The following is a 21,844-nucleotide window of genomic DNA, read 5'->3' on the forward strand; positions in this document are numbered from 1 at the left end:
TCCAGAGACCAGGGAAAGGCCAGTTGTGTTAGACAGTTGCTGGCGTAACGTGGCATGCTGTTTTAAATGTGTTTTACTTCCTAAGGCAGCCCTTAGAGTTTAAGAACTAAATGGGACATTGTTAGACCCAACAGGGAAACAATGTTCATTTTCTAACTCAGAAACCAGAAAGAAAAAAAAAAAAGAACGAAAGAGAGAAAAAGATTTTCAGGCGCTAGAAGTACATTTTAAAAAATTATCTTTATTTAGGTTTCTGATTCAGCACATGTATCAAAGACTAATCAACATAAAGTAAATAAGACATTAATTGAAAGTCTTACATCTCTCTAAACTCCAACCAAGAATGTCAAGTTGCCACTATTACCAGAACTCCAACCTAGTCAAGTTGTAGACAAGCTATCATGAAAAACACACAGTGCGTACAGATACGCAGAGGCAAAAGGCATGCTAGCATCTGGCTCGCTTCTCCTTGTTGAGCTTTTTTCTCCTTGACAGTCCACTTCTGCATTCCAGGTTAAGTTACAAATGAAGTCCAAAGAAGACGCAGGGTCAATCTGACCAGATACTCTTCTAGAGGAATGTATTCTTAACCTGTTGTGCCTGCAACTTTGTTTTTGCCAGGATGAAGTTTGGATTGAGATGTACAATACAATCTAGATGATGTGCAGACTAAGTCAAAAACTAAAGTTTGAGCAGTAACCCGAGTTAAGGCATGAATGCACACACACACACGTGCACACACACAACACCCACGCTATCATGAACAAAAGACTCCTTCAATTGCCGACTGAGAGGCAACCTGGGTGTGGCAGTTAATAACTGCTGAGTATTCTGGAAAATGCTCCCAGGGACATTATGCTAACATTTTTTTTTTTTTTTAAGTGAGGAGAAAAAAAGGAGGAGAGGGGAATAGAAAAACAAATTAAAAATCTAAACACCCCTTAATCTCCCTTACAATGGCTCTTGAGCATGAAACTCATAGCAGCGTCAATGGCTGTCACTGTAATAATTTGGAAATAAAAATTTTACTCTGTATTTCTTTGGTAGTCATCACTACAAAGTTTTCAGTGTTGGTTACCTATAAGACAAGTACACAGAAATGTTTCGTCTGCACTGATAAAAGTATTAAGCTCATAGAGTTTCTATGCTTTTTCTTGCCTTACAAGTGCATCCTCTAAAGCAAGGCTTTGTGCAGGGAAAAGTTCTATCTACCTAACGAAGGGTAATACAGATTCTATTTTCCTACAATTGAAAAATGAACAAAAATTCACATTATCAATTATTTCTGGCCAAATCGGTTAGAAGCCAATCACAAAGGCACAGCAGCACTCGGTGTCAAAGCCACATTCTGGTCACACATTCATTCCATGGTTGCTAGTCAGTATTTCAGGAGCTCAGAATTTAAAACTCCTTCCAATCAAAAAAGGAGTAAGTTCAAAACTAAATCTTAAATACTTTCATCTGCCAAATTTCTAGAATTCAGTCTAGAATGCCAGCATGCTTGATGAGAGAAAGCAGTTCAGTTCAGAGCCCAGAGGCATCAGATATTAAGTTAATTTGGTTTGTAAAAAAGGCATGGTAATCTGGCAACAGAGTACTTATCCTATTAGCAGCACAGTGGTAGCCAAAGGTCTCTGTCAGCTGAGCGAGACAGGAAATAAAGCTAAGGGAGATATTGTTGCTCCCACCTGCCTGCAAGGCAGCTGATTTTACAAGGACCTTCTGGGATGGATTCAGGGTCAGCCTGGATGAGCGAGTAACAAAAGGGCAGGAACCACATTCAGCTCCTCTGTGAAGTGTCCAATGTAGGCAGGTCAGTTTCCCACAGGTGAGGAGCTTCCTGTCCCTTCCAGGCTCAGGGCCTGACGCTTACCAGTCCCTGGTGGCTAAGCCATTGTCAAGAAATTGTCCTAGCAGGTACTGCTCAAACGCTACAGGCTCCACACGAGGTCATAAAACACCAAAAATGACATGATACATCACAAATTCAAAATAGTAGTGTTCGTTCTATCAGTTCTGAATGTCTGCAGAGAGAGGCAACTAGATTTACATTGAAAAAGTGCGGTTTAAAGGAGCAGTGTTTTGTTTTGAAGTGAAGTGATGAGTCTAGGGGACCAGCAATACACTGCAAAAGTCTGAAGGTCAAGAACTTCTCTCTAAAAGGCATTTATTAGGGACTGTTTGCTCACTCCAAGTGCTTTTTCACTCACCATATGGCAATGTTTTTAACTTTGTGCTTTCAGGAGATAAATAAATTGATAGGAAACTGAGACAAGATCGTTACATTATGGACTTTCTTGGATACAAGACACCAACCAACAGCATTGAAATCTACAATCTCATAAAAGATTCTTGTAAACATATACCGTATTTCTCCTTTAAGAGAAACTAAGAACTGTACCGTGAAGGCAAAATTGGTTTGCCTAGTTCAGAGTTCATTGGAATGGGTAATGTACCAGCAAGGTCCGTGAGCTGTCCGAGATATCTCTGGGTTTGACACAGCCCAGTGTGATTATATTAAAAATCTAAAGCCTCAACAGCAAATGTCAAACTCCTTCTCCGCATTTGAGAACTGTACTATGATTACGTATATTACATACACGTTATAAATAAAAATTTTATAGACCAATAATTTTTTCCTAACAATTGAGAAGGATAGAAGTTTGGGGGTGGAAGCAGGAAGAGGCCAAAAAAACCAAAATCCTATTGTTGCTTTTACTCTCAAGTTCTTAAAATGCTAGCCAAACACTATTATCCAATAACACTTTCTTCATTGTTAAGTCTTAAATATGCATTCGAAGGCAAAAATGGAGGTTTCTATACTGTACAATATCAAATATCTACAATGTCATGGTTCCTTATTTTTAGGAGTGTGTTCCATAAGGAGTTAGCTATTAGAGATGTTATCACAAAACATGAACTCTTAAAAATTACTGATAAATTAATTCTCAATTCTCTGATTATATCCAACAGATACACGTTCTCATCATAAAATATACATTCTCTAGTAAGTTATTTTCATCCACAGCATATATAAATATGCAAACACAGGTGGTAAAAATCACTTTACTACCAAAGTATAAAACAACTGCGGAGAAACAGAAAAAAAGATGTTGCAAGTATTAAGAGTGACTCAAGAGTTCCACTTTAAAGTGAAACCACACAATTTATTTGTGCTAAATGAATGGAAATAATATTTTCGGAATATACTTCTTTGTACACTTACTTGCTTATACTGGATAAAATAAGCAGTCATCAATGCTAATATACTACTGTCCTCTACACTTTTCTGCCAAACAATGCAGTATTTTGTGGTCAGTATGCCAAGATATGCCTATAATGTCCATTTCAAATAGTATTTTCTAATCACATTTTGTTTAAAATGCTTGTTCAAACTTTTCGCAGAACACAAAAAAAGAATCAAAGGAGAAATCACCTTGGTTCTGTTACAATCACATTGCCCTCTGCAGCAGAAATCAAAAAGCACATTCTAATCAGCCATCAAAGCACTGGTGGGGAGGATACTCATTGGCTCACGTGAGAGGGGGGCCAGTGTAGGTAGATTAACATTAAGGATAAAGAAAAGAATCACATCTTAAAATGCAATCATTATCCATCCCATGTATGTGGAGAAGAATCAGCCATATGACCTGGTACTTTACATTATCTGTTTTACAGGAGATAATGGATGTTGCTTTACACTGAAAACAACTTGTAAAAAGTGTATCTGTAGAAAGCTCTATTAAACAGTAAATACATCTTGGGCACTGATTCATCTAACTCCCGGTTTACAATGAAAGTTAGATTTTCAAAGGTCTGACTTGTAGAGCTGAATTCTTGGTACGTCTGATAAACACCACTATAATTGGAGAAAGGGGTAATAACAGCTCAGTAATTTTCTGCAAATTCATGAAAAAAATATAAAAAAGATATCCCTTTTTATTTAACAAACCTAAAAGCCAAGAAAATGAAGCTCGGGGTGGGGGCCAAGCAAAAATTGCACACTGCTGCTAAATTGCCAAATACCAAAAAGCAAATGTTCCAGCCAGGGAATGGATATACATGTAGATTCAAGTAAAACACTGATGGGAAAAAGTCATCTGGTTAGTGTTGTAGACCCACAACACTGGCTGCGTTTCCGACAGACATTTACAACACAATGAATAGTGAAGCCTAGATAACCTCAGTGCAAATAAGTCAGATCCAAATATGCCAGGGAAGGAAGCCTTTGGCATTGAGTAGATGGCTCCATTGGACGAGTCCCAACTTGAATTCAGACTAAGCACATGCATTAAGGCTGGGAGGAGGGATGCACCGAATGTTGCGAAGGGGCAGACGGCAGGGTGGCTGCAGAGGGGACCGTGGGCTGCATGGGTGGCGGAGGCGGAGGTGGAGGTGGCTGGACTGGGGTCTGTGTGTTGGGAGACGGAGGCGGTGTGGGCCGTTTGAATTTGTCAGGGCTGTTGCTTCTCCGTGGTGAAGGCCTCTGTAGAGAGGAGGAGAATGGCAGGTCAGCTGGGGGCACGGCTCATTTCCAGTACAGTGTGACTGTGACTGAGGCTAATAAAACACCAACCAGAAAGACCAGAAAGCAGCCACTGCCTTATTCAGGCCTACTGGCTCCTGAATTGGTCATAAAAACTTAAACCAGTATTCCTACCTACATTAAAAAAAAAAAAAAGCCATGCAGAATTATGAGAAAGCTTGCACTGACCAATCTATTGGACACTTCAGTGACTGTTATAAAAAGTTACTATGTCAACCTTTTAAATTTTTATTGTCAGCTGTGCATCCTCAGTTCCTTCTCTCACTCATTTTCAGTGAGTTTTCCACATTCTAAAGACTGTGGGTCAAGAAAAAAGTTAGTACTTTAACACAAAGTCCATTAGTCTGACAACGGAGATTCATGAGTCTCTCAAATGATTTGGAGAACAGAGTTCTTTGAAATATCGTCTCACTGGAAATACCAGCCATTCTTTCCAATTTTCTTATCATCTTAGCTACATTTCAGCTATTCTATGAGTCAACAACATGGCAAGTTTATAGGAAAAAAAAAAAAATAAAAGCAAACTCCTCTGGATAGAGTTAGCATCAGATATACTTAACCTCCCCTCCAATTCAAGGAGGGGAAATTATGAATAAAACTAGAAACAAAGTTGGTTTCAGGAAGAATATTAAAGGTGAGTGACCCACGAAGATGCTGACAAATATTTCCAGATGTCATTACAAACAACAACTCTCTATGGCAAGGAGCTGGCCAGAGTTCAGTAGAGGCATTGGCCAGAATTCAAATTACATTTCACAGATGCTAGGGGTTTTTTGTTTTGTTTTGAGTTTTAGTTTTGTTTTCTTTTTGCAAGCATTAGATTTAGTTTAGAGCAATTTTTCATAAGAAATGAAGTTATAGTTTTCCCTCTTGGGAAGGAGTTTAGTTTCAACATAAGAACTTTGTGTCAACTACTGGGAATTCTTTGCAACATTCAGGTAAATGGAAGGAGAGAGGAAGAAACATGTATGTCTAAAAGCATCAATCCCAGTCTCCCAAAGGAGAACAGCCTGGTTTGCTACCCCACGGACACTTACTGTGATGCCATGGGATGGCCCCATGTGCTGCACGTGAAGCCCTGGGGAGTTGTAGTAAGACATTCCCGCTCTAGTCAGTGACGTTGGTGGTGTGAAACCAACTGTGTGACTTGCATATGAGAGACCTGAAACAGGATAACAAATTAAGTATCACTATAGTCTTCAACTATCTAGGTGGTTTTTAAATGCAGAGTCCAAATCATCCACAAAAAAGCCAAAATAAAACAAAGCCACAAAACTAACCCAAAACCAACCAGACAAAATCCCAGATGGCAAGAGCAGTGGGCTCACTGAATGACATGCTAGGCAATGAGGAACATGAAGGTCAAGCCCTAGGACACTACAGAAAGCTCCAAAATAAATCCACGCATCCATGATCAGCTGCTAATTGGTAAGGACACTAAGAACACAAGATGGGCAAAGGAAGATGTCTTCCAAAAACTGTACTGGGAAAGTGGATATCCATATGCAGATGAACGAAATTTGACCTTTATGTTATACCATACACAAAATTCAACTCAAAATTAATTAAAGACTTAAGATCAGAAACTATAGACATCCTAGAAGAAAGTAGACAATAGAGTAAGAAGGCAAACTGGAGAATGGGAGAAAATATTTACCAACCACATATCTGATAAGGAATAAAGATTTGAAATACAAGGAAATTTATATGCAGCAAAGATAACAAAAAAAACTTCAACTCAATTAAAACATGAACAAAGGGGGCATGGGAACAGCTGTGCTTGCCTAGCACATGAAAAGCCCCAGGTTTGACACCCATAACAACAAAAAAGAGCAACAAAAATAAATAGGCATTTCTCAAAGCACGTACACAAATGGCTAATAGGTATGTGAAAAACACTTGCCATCACTAATCACCAGGGAAATGCAAATCAGAACAATGACATATCAGACTTCCCTGAACATCTTTTAACAAAAGATTAACTGTTGGCAAGAATATATAGAAACTGGAACACATTGTTGGTGGAAATGGGAAATGGAAAACTATGCCTCTCAAAATTCAAATAAAACAATTATATGAATTAGCAATCTTACTTCCAAACACTTATCCAAAAGGATAAAAATCAGGATCTCAAAGAGAGATCTGCCCAACTATGTTCACTGGTATTATTCACAATAGTCAAGACGTAAAAACAATCTATCAACCCATCAATGGATCAGTGGATAAAGAAAAATGTGGAATACATATACAATGGAATAATTTTTTTAAAATCCTGCCATGTGTGATAATATGATGAACCTGGAGGACATTACACTAAGTGCAATGAGATAACTGCAAACACCGTGTAGCTCCACTTAAATATGGAATCAAAGTTCAATTCATAGGTACAGAGTACAATAGTGGTGGATCGTAGGGATTGAGTAGGAAGAGAAGAAAAAGAGAAATTGCTGTTCGGAGGCATAAAGATGCTGTTAAGCTATGAATATACTTTAAATAGGCTATATAACACCATGTCTATGTGTTAACAAATGTACTTTATCGCACACTTAAAAATTTGAGATGGCATATCTCATGTTGTCCTTACCACACTTTAATAAAAAACAAGAAAGTCAAACCATTCAAGCCATGCCGGGACTTTAACTGAGATGTAGGAAAAAAATAGGAAGATATGAGAAGAGAATTAAGTGGGAAAAAGAAAAAAGCAAAGGGAGTTAAAAAATCAGATGGAAGGCAGGAGAAGAAAACATACACAACGATTGGACAGGACCCCCATGCCCACTCTCACACGTGTGTGTATATGTATACCACAACAGCAAACAAACTGAGAACTGTGCAATCTGAAAACATTCAATATAGGAAACAAAAGCCTATATGGAAATTAGTAGGCTCATGTTTCCTGAAAGTGACATTTAAGGAAAAAGCAACCCACAGCCTACTATAATGTTCTATAAAACCTTCATGTAGGACCCCTGGAATCATCTGCAAAATGTTTTGCAAGTACACACATTCAGGCTTTTCTTATTATTAGACAAGTCTAAGCTACAGTCCAAGCAGCCATATTTTGACAGTGTTCCCAAAAAGGACTTATCCCCCCAAGCAGTCTAAGCAGCCCTGGTGTTTGGAGCGTTAGCCCTGAAGGACTCACTGGCTGGACCATCATTTATTTATCACTGTATGGATCCAGCAATCTCGTATTTTTGAGTTTTCAGCATTTAACAGGAAACCTAACTCACAGTGGATTCTAGATGAACGAATGAAGAGAAATTGCAAACAAAGGAGACAGAGGGGAGAGTCTGGACAGGAATTACCTAAGATCAACTATCCTGTGCCTATGCCCAGCTGTTAGATGCTAAGCCACATTAACTTTACTTACTGCTTTTCTGAACTGCATGAAAAATTAGTTTTCCTGTACTGTCTTTTTGCTTCCGTGAAAGATTTAGACACTGTTATGGCTTATATGTAGATATCCCTCCAAAGCCTCATATGGTAACAGGTGGGGCTTTTGGTGGTGCTTAGGTCTAGGCTGTGTGATGCTGGGATCAAAGATACGATGCTAGGATTGATTCATGGTGGGATGCTAGGATTCGATGCACCCACCCTGGGTGAGCACTACCTACATGAAGGATAGGTATCATCTTGGAAAGGATGTAAGGGACAGGAACAGGGATGCTGCTTCTTGCTTGCTGGTTAGCTTCTTCCCTGCTTTACTGTCTGGTGCCTGCCATAACTGTTTCTCTCCTGTGATGCCCTTCTCTGTGCCACTCTGCCTTGGAGCCAGCCCACTATGAACTGCATCCTCTACAAACAGTGACCTAAATAAATCTTTCCTCCTTTGACTTTGGACATAAAGTATTTGGTCTCACCAATGAGAAAATTAAGACAGCTACCAAGTCTTTTCCTTACTTGTAGGGTTTTCTGTGCCTTCAACATCCAGTGCTAGGTATGGGTTTGTTTCATTTCTTGATTTGGATATCAGTCAATGATGCCCTTCAACATACTTCCATTTCCAATAATGGATGTTTCCAAAATGGAGTTCAGAGGTAAAACAAAAGACTTTTGGACTCGAGGGATCATTTGAAATGATGCTTACTGGCATTACCAGGGCATCAGTCAGCTGAGAGATGGAAGCTCTAAACAGCTTTGGGGAAGAAAAATGCTAATCCTATTCCTTGGGAAAGAATGAACTTAAGAGAGGAGCTATAAAAGTTAACTTTCGTTTCCAAAGAGAATTCAAGATGTTCAACTCATTTAAAAAACAAATAAACTCCAACCTATTTTCTGGTATTACCAGGCTAATTTTTCTGAAGCATAATTATGAATATATTAAAGCAACTAATGAGAAACTTTCAAAGACTTTTTATTGTCTACCCAACCTAAAAAAAAAATTTTTCTTTGGCTGCTGCTGTAAAAGACTTCTCCTTTTAGCTCTAAACTATGCTCTGATGCTCTAAGTCAATGGTTCTCAACAGTGATTCTCCAAGTCCTGTTTGCTTTACCCCAAACCAAATGAATAGGCTCTCAGAGGAGCTGTGCCCCAAGGCAGCCACGAGACTCACAGTGACTACATGGCTCCCCACTCAGCACTGTCTGTCCACCTCGTCCCCATGGCCTGGAAAAACCTCCTCTTTCTTGCCTCTTCCTTCCTCCAGTGTTAATCAGTACCTAACTCCTCCTCTGGATAGGCCCAGTCCCAAATGCTGGATTATCTTGGATCTTAGCTCAAGCTTGGCTGTAAGCAACAGTGGACAAGTTCATTTACCTTGTTGTGCTTTACACGTCTTGAATGGCAAGCAGAACACTGAAGAAGCTACTCACAAGATTATGCAGTTTTACCTTTACCCAGGCCTTGTTGAAAAGCTCCTGGTAGAGGTCAGAGAACAAATCTTATGAATGTTTGCTTGCCCTCATATTTCAATAGTCATGCATCTCACCCTCTGGTTCAGAAACATAACAAATGACAGAAGTTTAGTAACATTTATGTTGAAATTCCTAAACTACACATTCTGGCTCACTACACAGAACAGTTAGGCATGGTTTAAGGATGGGAATATCTTCTGAGAAATGTGTGCAAACATCACAGGGTGGTTAAACAAATGAAGAAGGTACAACCTCATTAGTAATGTCTTTGCACATGTGGCCCATCACTGACAGACTGTCATTATTCTCTACCTGACTATATTTCTTTTATTGCTCAAACTGTTATAGGTTTAGTGTTTGAGAGCTTCTACATTTGTTTCACATAGCCACATCATTTTGCTTTGTAAGCAGTTTATTTCTTTTCTTCCAAGGAGCTATCCCAAATCTAGAAACATCTATCTCTCAAGTAATTAACCTAAGTTCATTTCACTAGAGACTGGAATTAGAAACCAAGACCTGGGAGCTGGATATGTTCATGAGTATTGGGTACAGATCTTTTGTTTTGTTTTTTTGGTATCAGGGATCAAACTCACAACCTTGCATTTGCGAGGCAGGCGCTTATACCGCTGAGCTAAATCCTTGGCCCCTGGAGACCTATTTTTAGACTGCATAACTGCCTCTCACTGATCAACACATGAGAACTGGGAATATTATTTTCTTAGATTACATTAAAAAATGGGCAAATGCAAGACTAACTATTAAAAATTAACACCCATCCTATATATGAGTCCACATTTAATCAAGATGAAGATCATTCAGAAACTATAAGATGTGTCTTAAGAAGGGTGCAAAATACTTCCAAAAGTTGGTAAAAATGCAAGAATCCCAATATTAACTATTAAAAGAAAGGGAGGAAGAACAGCCAAAATGTTTAAAATAGAAATGAAAAGTATGCAAACATATTTCTGCTAAGGAAGTGAATCAATATTCTTAACACTAAAAATCACAAGTTTTTCCAATAAAAATTAAAGTGAAAATTGGAACACTTAGGTTTTGCAGGCCTACTATATATAGCACTACAATATATGACATTAGAAAGGAGGGTCTCTGCTGCCAAGTATGACAGAAAATCTGCTTTGCTGCTATTATAGAACTTAAAATAGGGTAAAAATATTCTGTCTAGCTGAAAGAAAAAAATCTAGGCGGTATTTATTACACAGTTTAAAGGAAAACCAAATAGCTTATCTATCAAAGTAACCACCACACCTGATGTAGGTCCTGCTACAAAGGCAGGTGCAGTGGGTAAAAATAATGCAATCAGGTAAGGTTTTCTGCAGAGTACTTGTTCTCATAGAAGTAATAGTCCAAACCAGGATATCATACTTGTTTCCTTTATTTAATAGCTGTCAATATTCTTTTTAATCAATTTCTTTAGGTTTAAATAAATCAAAGACATTAAATTATACCGAATATGAATCAGCATCCCTATGAACTATAAAATAACCCTCTATATCTTGCTTCTTTCTGGCTCATGCCTGCCTTTTACATCAATAAATCAGACTGAAAAAAGAAAAAGACCTTTATCATGATAATGAAACCAATGTGCTATTTGGGGAAAGTGAGAGGCAGCTAGGATGAGCAGCCTCTGGAGAGTGCTAAGACCTCTGGGAAGTACAGAACAGATTCAGAAACAACGTTTTTGCAAGAATGAGCAGCAATACTCACTCTGCTCATTCATGAGAAAAAGTCCTTTTAGCCTGCAATCAGTCCCCCTTTCTCTTGTCTAATATCACACAGTAGAGGCCCGAAGCATACAAAGGCTACCACTGTGCTAACCATTTTATTGTTTGATTGTCTCCTCTTTAAAAAAATTTTTTTAAAGTCACAGCAGCACAGTGCTGGGTTGAGCTGGACCCCAAACCCCAAACCCCAAGCCATTTCCATCCTATACTTGATGGAAGGGAACAACATTAAAGCACCATTTCCCTTTCACCCACCTTAGGGATATCCCTCATTTTAACTATCAGAGCAGACAAAAAACAACTTGTTAGTTACCATTATGTGTTTTACTTTACAAACCTTAAAACTGGCTCCTTAAGGTGGTCACATCACTATTCTACTATGAACTCTGAAACTCCTTCTCCACCCCTTACCCACTGTACCAACTGCTTATAAAACCTGTTTATCAGCAAGTCCAAGAACATCAGTCTCATCATTTTGGTCATGAGACACAATCCTCTGGCAGCTACTTTCTCTTCCCTCCCCCATCTCCACTCGTCACCCACACCCTCCTCTGCTGCTCCTTCTTTGCTGGATCATTCGCTGCCCTCCAGATTCAAGTGTCCCACACAGGGATGACGCTTAGCTGGTGACCCTGGGAGACTGCTTTCCGGGTCAGATGAAGACAAGCATGCCTTTAAGGGAAAGGCTCCCAACAGCAAAGCCAGGAGCAGACTGCCAGGCAGAAGTTCATCCCCGCCTGTACAGCCAGCCATCTGGGGCCAAGTCTCTCTCACACATCACTGGAAATATCAGGTGGCAGCTCACACTAAGAACAACACAGGCTTTGGACACAGCCGTGCTCTGCCTTGCCACTTCCCGGCAATAAACCTCTGAATCACTGCTGCCTTAATTTTAAAACAGGGAAAATAATCCCTACCTTCATTATTTTAAGGGTAAGTGTACTTAGAATGTAGCAAAAGAACCCATACAAAGTATGCTATAAGGAATCTCTGAAATCCATTAAATTCCATTAGATGATGAGCTAAGATTTAACAACCTAGTCCTAAAAAAAGCACTGTAGAAACAAATTCCCTTAAGGCTAAATTTTTAAAAATGAAAAACATCACATGGCACTACAGTCCTTATGCTTACATTTTCCAAGCTAAGTCTCAGTCTTAATAGTGAATTTACTTTGCACATGACCATGAGCATGATTAAGAAGGTTTACCCTGTAGCAGGGCACATGGCAGGCTAACCCTACTAGAAAGCACTTGCTAAGGTTGCCAAAGCCCCATACTCACCAGGTGATATGGGCCTGCTCGAACTCGGAGAAGGTGTGTAAGGGATTGGGCTAGACACAGTGCGAGGTCTTAATCCTTGTGCAGACATCTCATTAAAATATCTAAAGCGAGAGAAGGGGAAATGATTAGAACCACCTGAATTTACATAGGTCTCAAGAGTGTTCCTATGTGGAAGTTCTCATGTGGAAATGTTTGGAGTTTATAACTTGAGGCAGAAGTCCTGAATGTTTTGAGTGACGTTGCAGCTAGGATCATTTGTAACACGGACTCTGAGACACGTGGCTCCACTGTTTGGCAAACTGCACTCTCCATGAGGGCAAACCTATGGCACGCATGCTGCAGGGGGCTGTCTGTATCTCTGAAATCTCTAAAATGTTTACTGTCACTATCTACAAGGACACAGGGTAGAGAATCGAGGCTGTCTTAGCCCAGAACGGAGGCCTGATCCCAGAGCTAACTCCATACAACAGAGGGCTGCTCTCTTCTCCTGCCCACCACGTCAAAATCCACTTCCATTATTCCAAAAATTACAAAGACTTCTTCCAACAGCTACATCTGCATGGGGATTTAAAATTCAAAACCAAGCAAGCCATCTGAGAACTGTCATCCAATGAAGTTTAAAAGCCCATATGCCCATGAGTTGAATGTCACCTGTTTTCAGGGAAGTCTTGTTTACTTAACAAATGCTCACGTTAGAAAGTAACAGAAGACGTGGGGTACTGAGCACTCTGCTTAGGTCATGCTCAGCTACACTGTGCTGAGTCTGACTTATTTCTCAATTCGAAAGTCATGTCAGACCCGAGAATGCTGATGTGTGATTGCCAGGAACATTAGCTTTTACTCTGCCAACCAAGCAGAGTGCTAATGAGGAGAAATTTCTGCTTGAGAGACTTTCTGATAACCATCCTTGATGTACTCTGCAGACGCACGTGGTGCACCTGAATCCAGGGAAGCTTTCAGCCTTTGTACTAGGTCAGCTTACACGAGGAACTAACATTGACATTTCTAAGTGGGTTTATAGAGTTCAACAAATAAGGCTCCTTATTTTGACATGCACTTCAACTAGAGGTTCTCCACTTAATTTCCAACCTTCCTTAAAGCAGTATACCATAGTAGACGGGACCTTTCTTTGCATTCTACAGTCAACTAGGCAGCTGACTACCACTTATGATTTTAAGTATCAGGCCTTTCTTTCTTCCATCATTTCCAGTAGGCAGAAAAGTATTTGTTGAACAACTGTTCCCCATCAGAGATAGGAGCTTCAGTATTGTTAACACACAGTCAAAAGAAACTGTCCCTAGAGCGGTGATAGGGAACCTTTGAGAGCATTCTGGTTAACAGCAGCCTGCCGCAGCACACATGATGTAGGTTTGCTACCACTGCCCTAGAGTATGTCTCACTCAAAATTGGGCACAGGATGTAAATTAACATATCACTGCTCTAGAGTTTAAGAAAGTTAATAAAGTATAGTAGTTAAAATGCTGTTTCGCCAGGCATGGTGGCACACACCTGTAAGCCCAGAGCTCAGAAGGCTGAGGCAAGAGGATCGCTATGAATTTAAGACCAGCCTGAACTGCATCCTTGTCTCAAAAAAAAAAAAAAGTGTTATGGTGTTTAGTATTCTAGCTGACATTGCCAGCCAAATAGTTGAAGAACATTTTAAAGAGAATGAAAAACTGTTAGAAGTTGATGAAATTTAGAATCAGAGATGATAGTTTTATGTAATTTTGAAAAAAAGTAATATTTATTCTCTTGAGGAAATATATAGTTTTTAAATAAGATAACCTATTATCCTGTTTTTTATTTTTTTAACTTTTTATCGGTACTGGGGATCAGTTTTTAAATAAGATAACCTATTATCCTGTTTTTATTTTTTTTTTTAACTTTTTATCAGTACTGGGGATCGAACTCACAAAGGCCTGCTTGCAAGGCAAGTGCTTATGCCGCTGAGCTAAATCCCCAGCCCTATTATCCTGTTTTTATAAAAATTTTTCATTTGTAGACTTCCATTATCAAAAGTATGCATTTTTCTTAAAATGGTCAAAAGCTTTGTCATCTCCCATTCTACCCCAGAGTGCTGGGGCTCCCCAGTGCCCCATGACACATTTCAGCATCAGGCATCAGCACTGCTCAGCAGAGACAGCAGCAGGCCCTGGTCCTGGGCACTGGCTGCACAGTGCTACTGGAGGGGTCCCCAGGAGGCGCACTGTCACTGTCCACATGGGGGTGTGGTCTCTGTAAGGCTCAGAACCCCTGATCCAGAACAGGCAATTTCCTTACACAGATGGCGTCTCAGAGAAAGACTCATTGCCTAGCTGCTGCGTTTCTCTGCTAACTGAACAGTTTTTCCCCCTAAGGTAAGTTTGTCACTTGTTTTAATAACCACTGTGCTCTCAAATTCAAAGAGGAAAAGGTAGGGGACCCAGATAACAGATAAATGCAGGGACCAGTGCCCCTGCTTAAGCCACAGACCCCCCCCATCTCAGGTCACTCACAGTAAGGCAACGAGAAGGTTCCACGCTTAGGTTTGAGCAGACAAAGGCAATGCGGTAGTTTTATTTAAAAAAAAAAAAAAAAAAGTTGCAGAAAGGCTCCAAATTATCAAATGTGTTAAATTCTTGAGATTTCAACAACCTTTACCAATCTCCTGCTGCTCCTTTCAAGGATGCACATATTTGTTTTGTCAGTATACACTATAGTTTGCTTATCCTTATAAGGAAGTGAAGATGCCCCTAAGCCTGCAACGCATTTAACACAGGACTAGAAAAATTCAAGGACAATGCCAGCCTCATCTGTTATTTTAGAATGGCGTCTTTCCCTTTCTTTTTTTAAAAAAGCATTCGGTCTTCTGCACTTATCCCATTTTGAACATCAACATTAATGTGGTCATATGTGTATCATCACAGTAATTATGATGTGTGCATAAGCCATCTTCTTCCATATCTAACAGCTGTGAGAAAAGGCCTCCTAAGGCTGGGTTTGGGTTTTGGTTCGCAGGACTTGCAGGGCCTGTGCACACCTCTCATCATCCATTTCTAAGCTGGACTCGCTCTCAGAGAGCTGTCGGCAGAGGGCCTCTCTTCGCTCCATCTCCCTCTGCAGCTTCCTCTGCAGCCTCAAGTTTTCTTCCCTCATGTGGCGCTCCTCCTCCAGGTACTGGGCCATTTTCTCTGAATCTGAAAAGCCAGAGTTCACAATTAAACCATGTTTGGTGAAAATCAGAAGCCATATCTTAAGGAGCGAGATCCCAGTGCAGCCCAAAGGCACAGGGGACTACTGTGAGATGGTCCTTCCCGCTCCCACACACCCAGATGAGAACTGGACTTAAAGTTTACCCCAAGTATCGTAGTTTAGAAATGAATCACATTTAGAAAATAATATAAAAGGCAACGCTGGGAGGTTAGGCAGCTTCATCCCATTCACTGGTCTTCAACGGTGCTTTAAGCAGAAGAGGAAATGGTGGAATTATAGCCACATCTGGATTTAGTGGCTATCTGAACATTTCTCTCCACTGGTAGAGCCAGGTGAGGAGGTGCCCAGGTGGGGAAGAGACCTGCCCACCAGTGCGGCTGTCTCTCCTCTCCAGACACAGTGGGTCACTTCTGGGGCCTGTCACACACGCATGATGTGCAACCAACCACACTGCAAAGCACTGTACCAGAACATGAGGTAATGGCTAACATCTTTTCTATAAAAATACTAAGTGACCCAGCAAACACGAAAACTAGCGGTTAATATTTCAAATAAGCGGTCTGTCCACTCATGTCAGATTTGAGGGCACAGACATCTTGACCCAAAAATAGCAGGTTATACCATGGTAACTATCCTTACTTTCCTATTAACTTAAACTGAAATCCTGTATTACTTACATTGTCTTACTATGACTGATCTTAATTGAATCTGAATCATAAGACTATGGGTTGGCCGTGGCTGATTTTATTTGAATTTGGTATGCTTGTTAGTATCAACCCTAAAAGTAGAGGCAACTACTCTGAGGATGACAAGATGTAAAGGATATCCATACTGGTATTAACTAGTAACAGTTCTCAAATCCTACAATGCTGTCAAAGTTAAGTTTTTATAAAAATGGGTGATACTATGTTTAACTATAATAAGCCGGTGTTGTGGACAAATCTATTGAAAATAACAAGAGAAAACATAGTAACTACGGAAGATCATCTATATTGTGGTCTTATATGTCTTATCCAATGCATGTTTTTCTAGGAAATTGTTTTGCTGTCTTGCTATGACTTGGTTTTCCCTATAATACAGAGAGGATAGATATATATGTACAAATTCACACATGGGTTTTTAAAAAAAATTATTTACGGGAACAGATTATATAATGCAAGATGTAATGAACAGATACTCTGAGGAAGAGACGCTAAGAAACCCGAGGCTAATTTTGTAGCATTATGATATAAATTCTAGCAGTACTATTGTTCGCTGATTAGAATGACATTGGACTGGTTTCTTGAGTTCAATTTCAGCATATGTAGAGATGGGGACAGCTATCACAAAGAGAATGCGATGGCAGTTTATTATTGTCTTCCCTAATTTGGAACTTGAGGACCTAAAAAGCCTTCATCATCCTGTAATGATTTGATTAGTTCTATAATATGCAATAAGTATATAAAGTGGGTGAAGATAGGGACAACTATTTGTAAGAAACTAGAGACAGACAGTGAAGATCTCCAGTGGACTTGCTTTGAAATCAATTTCTTTAAATTGTTTTTTTAACTGTTTTGTTCTGTTTTGATATGTTTAATCTTACCCTCTTTGAGATGTAAAACAAATGTGTAGGACTGATAACCATATTACTGAGCTTTTGTTCGATCATAGAGCAGAACGGTTTGTAGTGTCACTTTTTGAATGTCATTCTAAATACTTTAATTCTATAACCTGAACAGCTATTTCTAAGATGACAATGTGTAACTTATCAACCAGCAATTTCTTACCGTTTGTTTTTCAGTAATTTTGTATTATTTCTACCCTTTTTTTATCTCCATGTATTTTTTTTGTTTCCTTTTCTTTAAATAAAAAAATAAATAAAAATAAAATATTTCAAATAAGCCTCATTTGTGGTGTGCATGACGCTACTGCCCTGACTCACATGCAGCTCAGACAGCAGATTAAGGTCTAAATACCACATGACTGGCAGCTCTTGGGCTGATGTCTTGCTTTTGAGGAGCCCCATAGACTCAGGAGGTGCCCCATATACCCAGTTCAGCTCCAGCACCCTTCTCTGGAGCAGGGGTGACCAGCCTCTGGGACGGATGAGGGACCCGTGCTGAGCCTGTCTGACTCTTTCCCCGGGATCAGAAATCTTCATGAGGCTCTAGAATCTAACTTCCGCCAAGTTTCCGTACCCTGCTGAAGTTATTCTTCACAGGATTCTGCAGCACTTTCCAGTCCCCTTCCAAAACAAAGTCCTCTCCTTAGGGCCAGAGATACAGCTCAGCACCAAGGTGCCTGCCTGGCAAGCACGAGGTCCTGAGTTCGATTCTCCAGTTCAAAAAAAACACACCAGTTTAAAAAAACTTCCCTTCTTTCTGGTTCATCTCAGACAGAATCTGCTATTATCAAGTAGTCAGAATAACCTCCATATAAAACTCAGTGTGGACTCATTCTTCTGGCTTTCTTTCTCCCTTTGCCTTCATGAACTTATTAAAAGTAAAATCTCCTTATAGTCCTCTCTGAAAAACAGGCACAAATTCAGAGAAATCATGTGCAGTTTCCTATTGACTGCTAATCCATATTTCTAGCCCAGTCCAAATTTAAGAAAAGAGGAACTAAAAGCCACATAGACCATTTTTCTCCCACAAACTGACCCTACTTCAATTTCCAATACTCATCAAATTATTTTTAGTTTTAAGCAACTCTATGAAGGTCTAGCATTTCAGCAAATAATGACTTCTGATAACTGTTCAATGATTTCCAAGAACACACCATCCTACAATATATGAAGTTATTTAATGTTCTTATTTTAGAAAAATAAAATACCAAAATTATTAAACACCATTATGTACACTAAATACTAAATTCCTTGGTTTTTTTTTTTCAATGTAGCCAGAAACCCTGCTGCCTAATCCAGATGCAAAAATCTCTTTAATTGAAGGCATGCTGGGAAAAATATTTACAAAGTGCACTTTTAATATGAACAATTTAAATCATTTCTTCCCAGAAATGCAAGCCTGCTGAATTTTTCACTTAGCACTACAGGAAGCCTTAAATTGGCCCTTGGGTTTATAACTAGAAGGGGGACTGTCAGAGCCAAGTCAACTTTCTCTTCCATAAATAGGAAAGCTTTGCAGAATTGAAGATTCAGGGATCTCTGAATAAAAACCTAAGCGGAAGCATTCTTTAGCATCTGGGGAGATGTCAGAAAGAAAAGAAAGAAAACAGTAATTCTTTAGCACCTAAGGAGTCAGCAAGGGAAGCCTGAAATAATAACCTACAGATAAGAATGTCACCTGAGATGAGGAGAGGATGATTTCCTGACGATTCAGCAATTAACCCTGAAGCCAAGACTCAACCCAGCTCCTCCGGGAGTCAAGGGTCCAGCCAGCCTGAGGCGGGCAGCACGGCACTCCTCGGGAGCCCCCTGCTGGCACACTGCTGACAGGACATGTGGGGCTCTCTAGTCCTTTGGGGAGCCAGAGCTTCTATTTCCCTCAGCTCCACCTTGCTCCCCAAATTGTGTCAAAGAGAGCACCAACTGAGACTGACTTCCAGACACACTTGACAGCAGCGACTGCCAAAGGGTCTAAAGGTGGCTTGTTTACTTTGCATTCCTTTCAAGTGTACAGTAGGAATCACCAAGGTCTAGATCTTAACCAAGGCAATTAAATCAGAATCCCCAAGGATGAGGCCTCACCGCTATACACTGACCTCCTCAGCAGACTTTTGCTCAACCAGAATTGAGATCTACTGAGAAGGATGTTCATGCCCATGCCCAGTGGGGCTTAGCACATGCAGGGGTCAATCGTCATCCGAAGGTCCTGTGACACAGGAGGAAAAGGCAGATGCCAAGGAACAGCCCCTAGCACATCCTCTAAGCCGAATCAGAACTCACTGCATGCAGGCATCCAAGCACCACTCGAAGCTGCTTTGGCTCCTGTTTTTCTATCCTTGCAAAGTCAAAACAGCACTTAGAGATATGCTTATGGAACTGCCACAGAGAGCAAAAGATGAGAATGAAGATTCTCTCCAAATTTCCATCAAATATAAATGAAAAAGAAAAGCAAACCAACAACTCTGGAAGGAGTGTAGGAAAGTGCTAAACCTTTTCTGTCCAACACAGAGACTCATTTGACAATGCTTAGACTTATCTGACTTGTTTTCATAGAACATAAACTGCAACTATTAACCTGAGATATACATGAGAATTAACTTGTATTTAAAACAAACCAAATTTTCAGAAGAGCATATGCCTGTGAAGTCCCACGTCTACACGCTAATCCCCAAAACCTGTGAATGCTACTACTACATACTCTGTGCATATGATTAAGATTTTGAGATAAGGAGATTATTTCAGAGTATCGGCGTGGGTCCAATACATCAGAGCCCTTATAAAGGGAGCCAGGGAAACCACGGAAAATCTCATGTGAGCCAGACATAGTGGCACACATCTGCAGCTCCAGCTACACAGGAGACTGAGGCAAAGGATTGCAAGTCAGAGGCCACCTGGAGGACCTAGTGAGACTTATCTTAAAATGAAAATTACAAGGGTTGGGGAAGTAGCTCAGTGGTAGAGCACCCCAGGTTCTAATTCCAACACCTTCCACTCTGGCCCACACACAAAGGGGGTGCAACAAGGAAGCAGAGCAGTTGGGAGACCACTCCAAGGAAAGCAGGACACCCCTGAAACAGAACATACAAGCGGTTCTCAGATTCTCAGATGTTCCCGTGAGCCTCATAGAGGAATGCGCCCCATGACACTTTGATTTTGGTCTAGTGAATGAAACTCTTGGCAGACTTCTGGCTTTGAGAGCTACAAAATAATAAACCTGTACTGATTGGAGGCAATGTGTCTGTGGTGATTCACTGTAGCAGAAATAAGAAACTAATCCATCAGCTTCTGGGGATGACCTTGACACACCAGCCCATGTGCATCCCTGCATGGGAACTTGCAATCCACTTCAGAGACAAAATATAAAGCTGAGAGAACCACCGAAAACTTAAACTTTGACTCAGTATATCCACCTGGAATCTACACTAAAGGCGTTCACACACAGGTAGCGAACACATGTACAGAAACACTCACTGAAGTTGCGGCATGACCACAGAAAGAGCCCAATGGTACGGGACAAATCCACGGTATGTCCACAGAACTGAATATTATGCAGCCTTTTAAAATGGAGCTAAGAAGCTGGGCATGGTTTCCACATCTGTAATTGCAGCTCTCAGGAGGCTGAGGCAGGACTGCTGCAAGTTCAAGGACATTCTGAGCTACCATAGTGAGTTTAGGGACAGCCTGAACTATACAGTGAGACCGTGTCTTAAAAACAAAGCAAAAGAGCTAAGGTAACTTCATATATACCAGAAGGACAAATACTTCAAGGTATAAAACATGAAGACAGGCACTAAAGAATATGGTCACTGCGCCACTATTTGTATAAATGATTTTAGTATTCATACAAGGAGAGGCGAAAATATACAGTGAATGCTTAAATTAGAGAAAACAAGTGTTTGGTGAAGGGCACATTGCCATTAACCCCACCCACACACCGACCACACTTTGAACACACTTATCCTGTCATTCTTCCAACTTGCACTAGAAGTCCTCTTCTGGTGTATGTCGCTACTGAGTGTCGTGTGACACAGTTTATCAAAAGTTTACAACACTGATTCTCAGATTCTCAGAGCACCTCTATTGGCTCTTACCCAGAGTAAAAATGATCAAGAAATGTAAACATTTTTAATTGATTTAGGACATCCAGGCAGCAACAACAGCACAGCTAAAGACAAGAAAAAGGGCTTCCGAAGCTACTTCTGCAAGTGGCAAGAATGACAGGGTGAGCTTGAAGCAAAGGGGACTATTTTGAGGGGGATTAATGGCATTGTGTCTCTTACAGTAATAATTTTTTAAAAATTTAAACAGTCACTATGCTTTTTAGCATATGCTTCCACATGTATTACCTGGAAGAATACAGAAAAAATGTGAAATTATGAAAATCATCTAGGTGGGAGGAGGAAACAGATTTGCATTTTGACTGTATAGTTTTCACTGTGTCATTTGGTCAGCAAAATAAATCTGAGCAGCCAGATACACTGAAATGGGGAGACCCAAGAAAATACAGAGATTAAGTATTCAGAAATCCCATTCAATTTCTAACTCAACATCTTGGCCTTTTCCAAATTTTAAGTGTTTATTCTTTAAATACTATGAAGAAATCAAGACTAAATTTAGAGCTGG

General features: G+C 40.1%; 1 protein-coding gene across 1 annotated transcript in view; it reads right to left on the reverse strand.

Annotated features, from left to right (window-relative positions):
* Positions 1-221: 221 nt before the first annotated feature.
* Positions 222-21,844, reverse strand: part of Ccdc6 (coiled-coil domain containing 6) — a 104,061-nt gene continuing 82,438 nt past the window's right edge. Inside the window, exons 6-9 of the mRNA XM_003473567.5 lie at positions 15,446-15,602; positions 12,427-12,527; positions 5,584-5,708; positions 222-4,486 (exon numbers count right to left, since the gene is read on the reverse strand). Coding sequence (XP_003473615.1) covers positions 4,292-4,486; positions 5,584-5,708; positions 12,427-12,527; positions 15,446-15,602 — 578 coding nt within the window. The 3' untranslated portion in view covers positions 222-4,291. The remainder of the gene's footprint in view (positions 4,487-5,583; positions 5,709-12,426; positions 12,528-15,445; positions 15,603-21,844) is intronic.

The sequence above is a fragment of the Cavia porcellus genome, unplaced genomic scaffold, assembly GCF_034190915.1.
Source record: "Cavia porcellus strain 051 isolate PalLab524CR breed Dunkin Hartley unplaced genomic scaffold, mCavPor4.1 scaffold_28, whole genome shotgun sequence".
In the NCBI taxonomy this organism is placed as follows: Eukaryota; Metazoa; Chordata; class Mammalia; order Rodentia; family Caviidae; genus Cavia; species Cavia porcellus.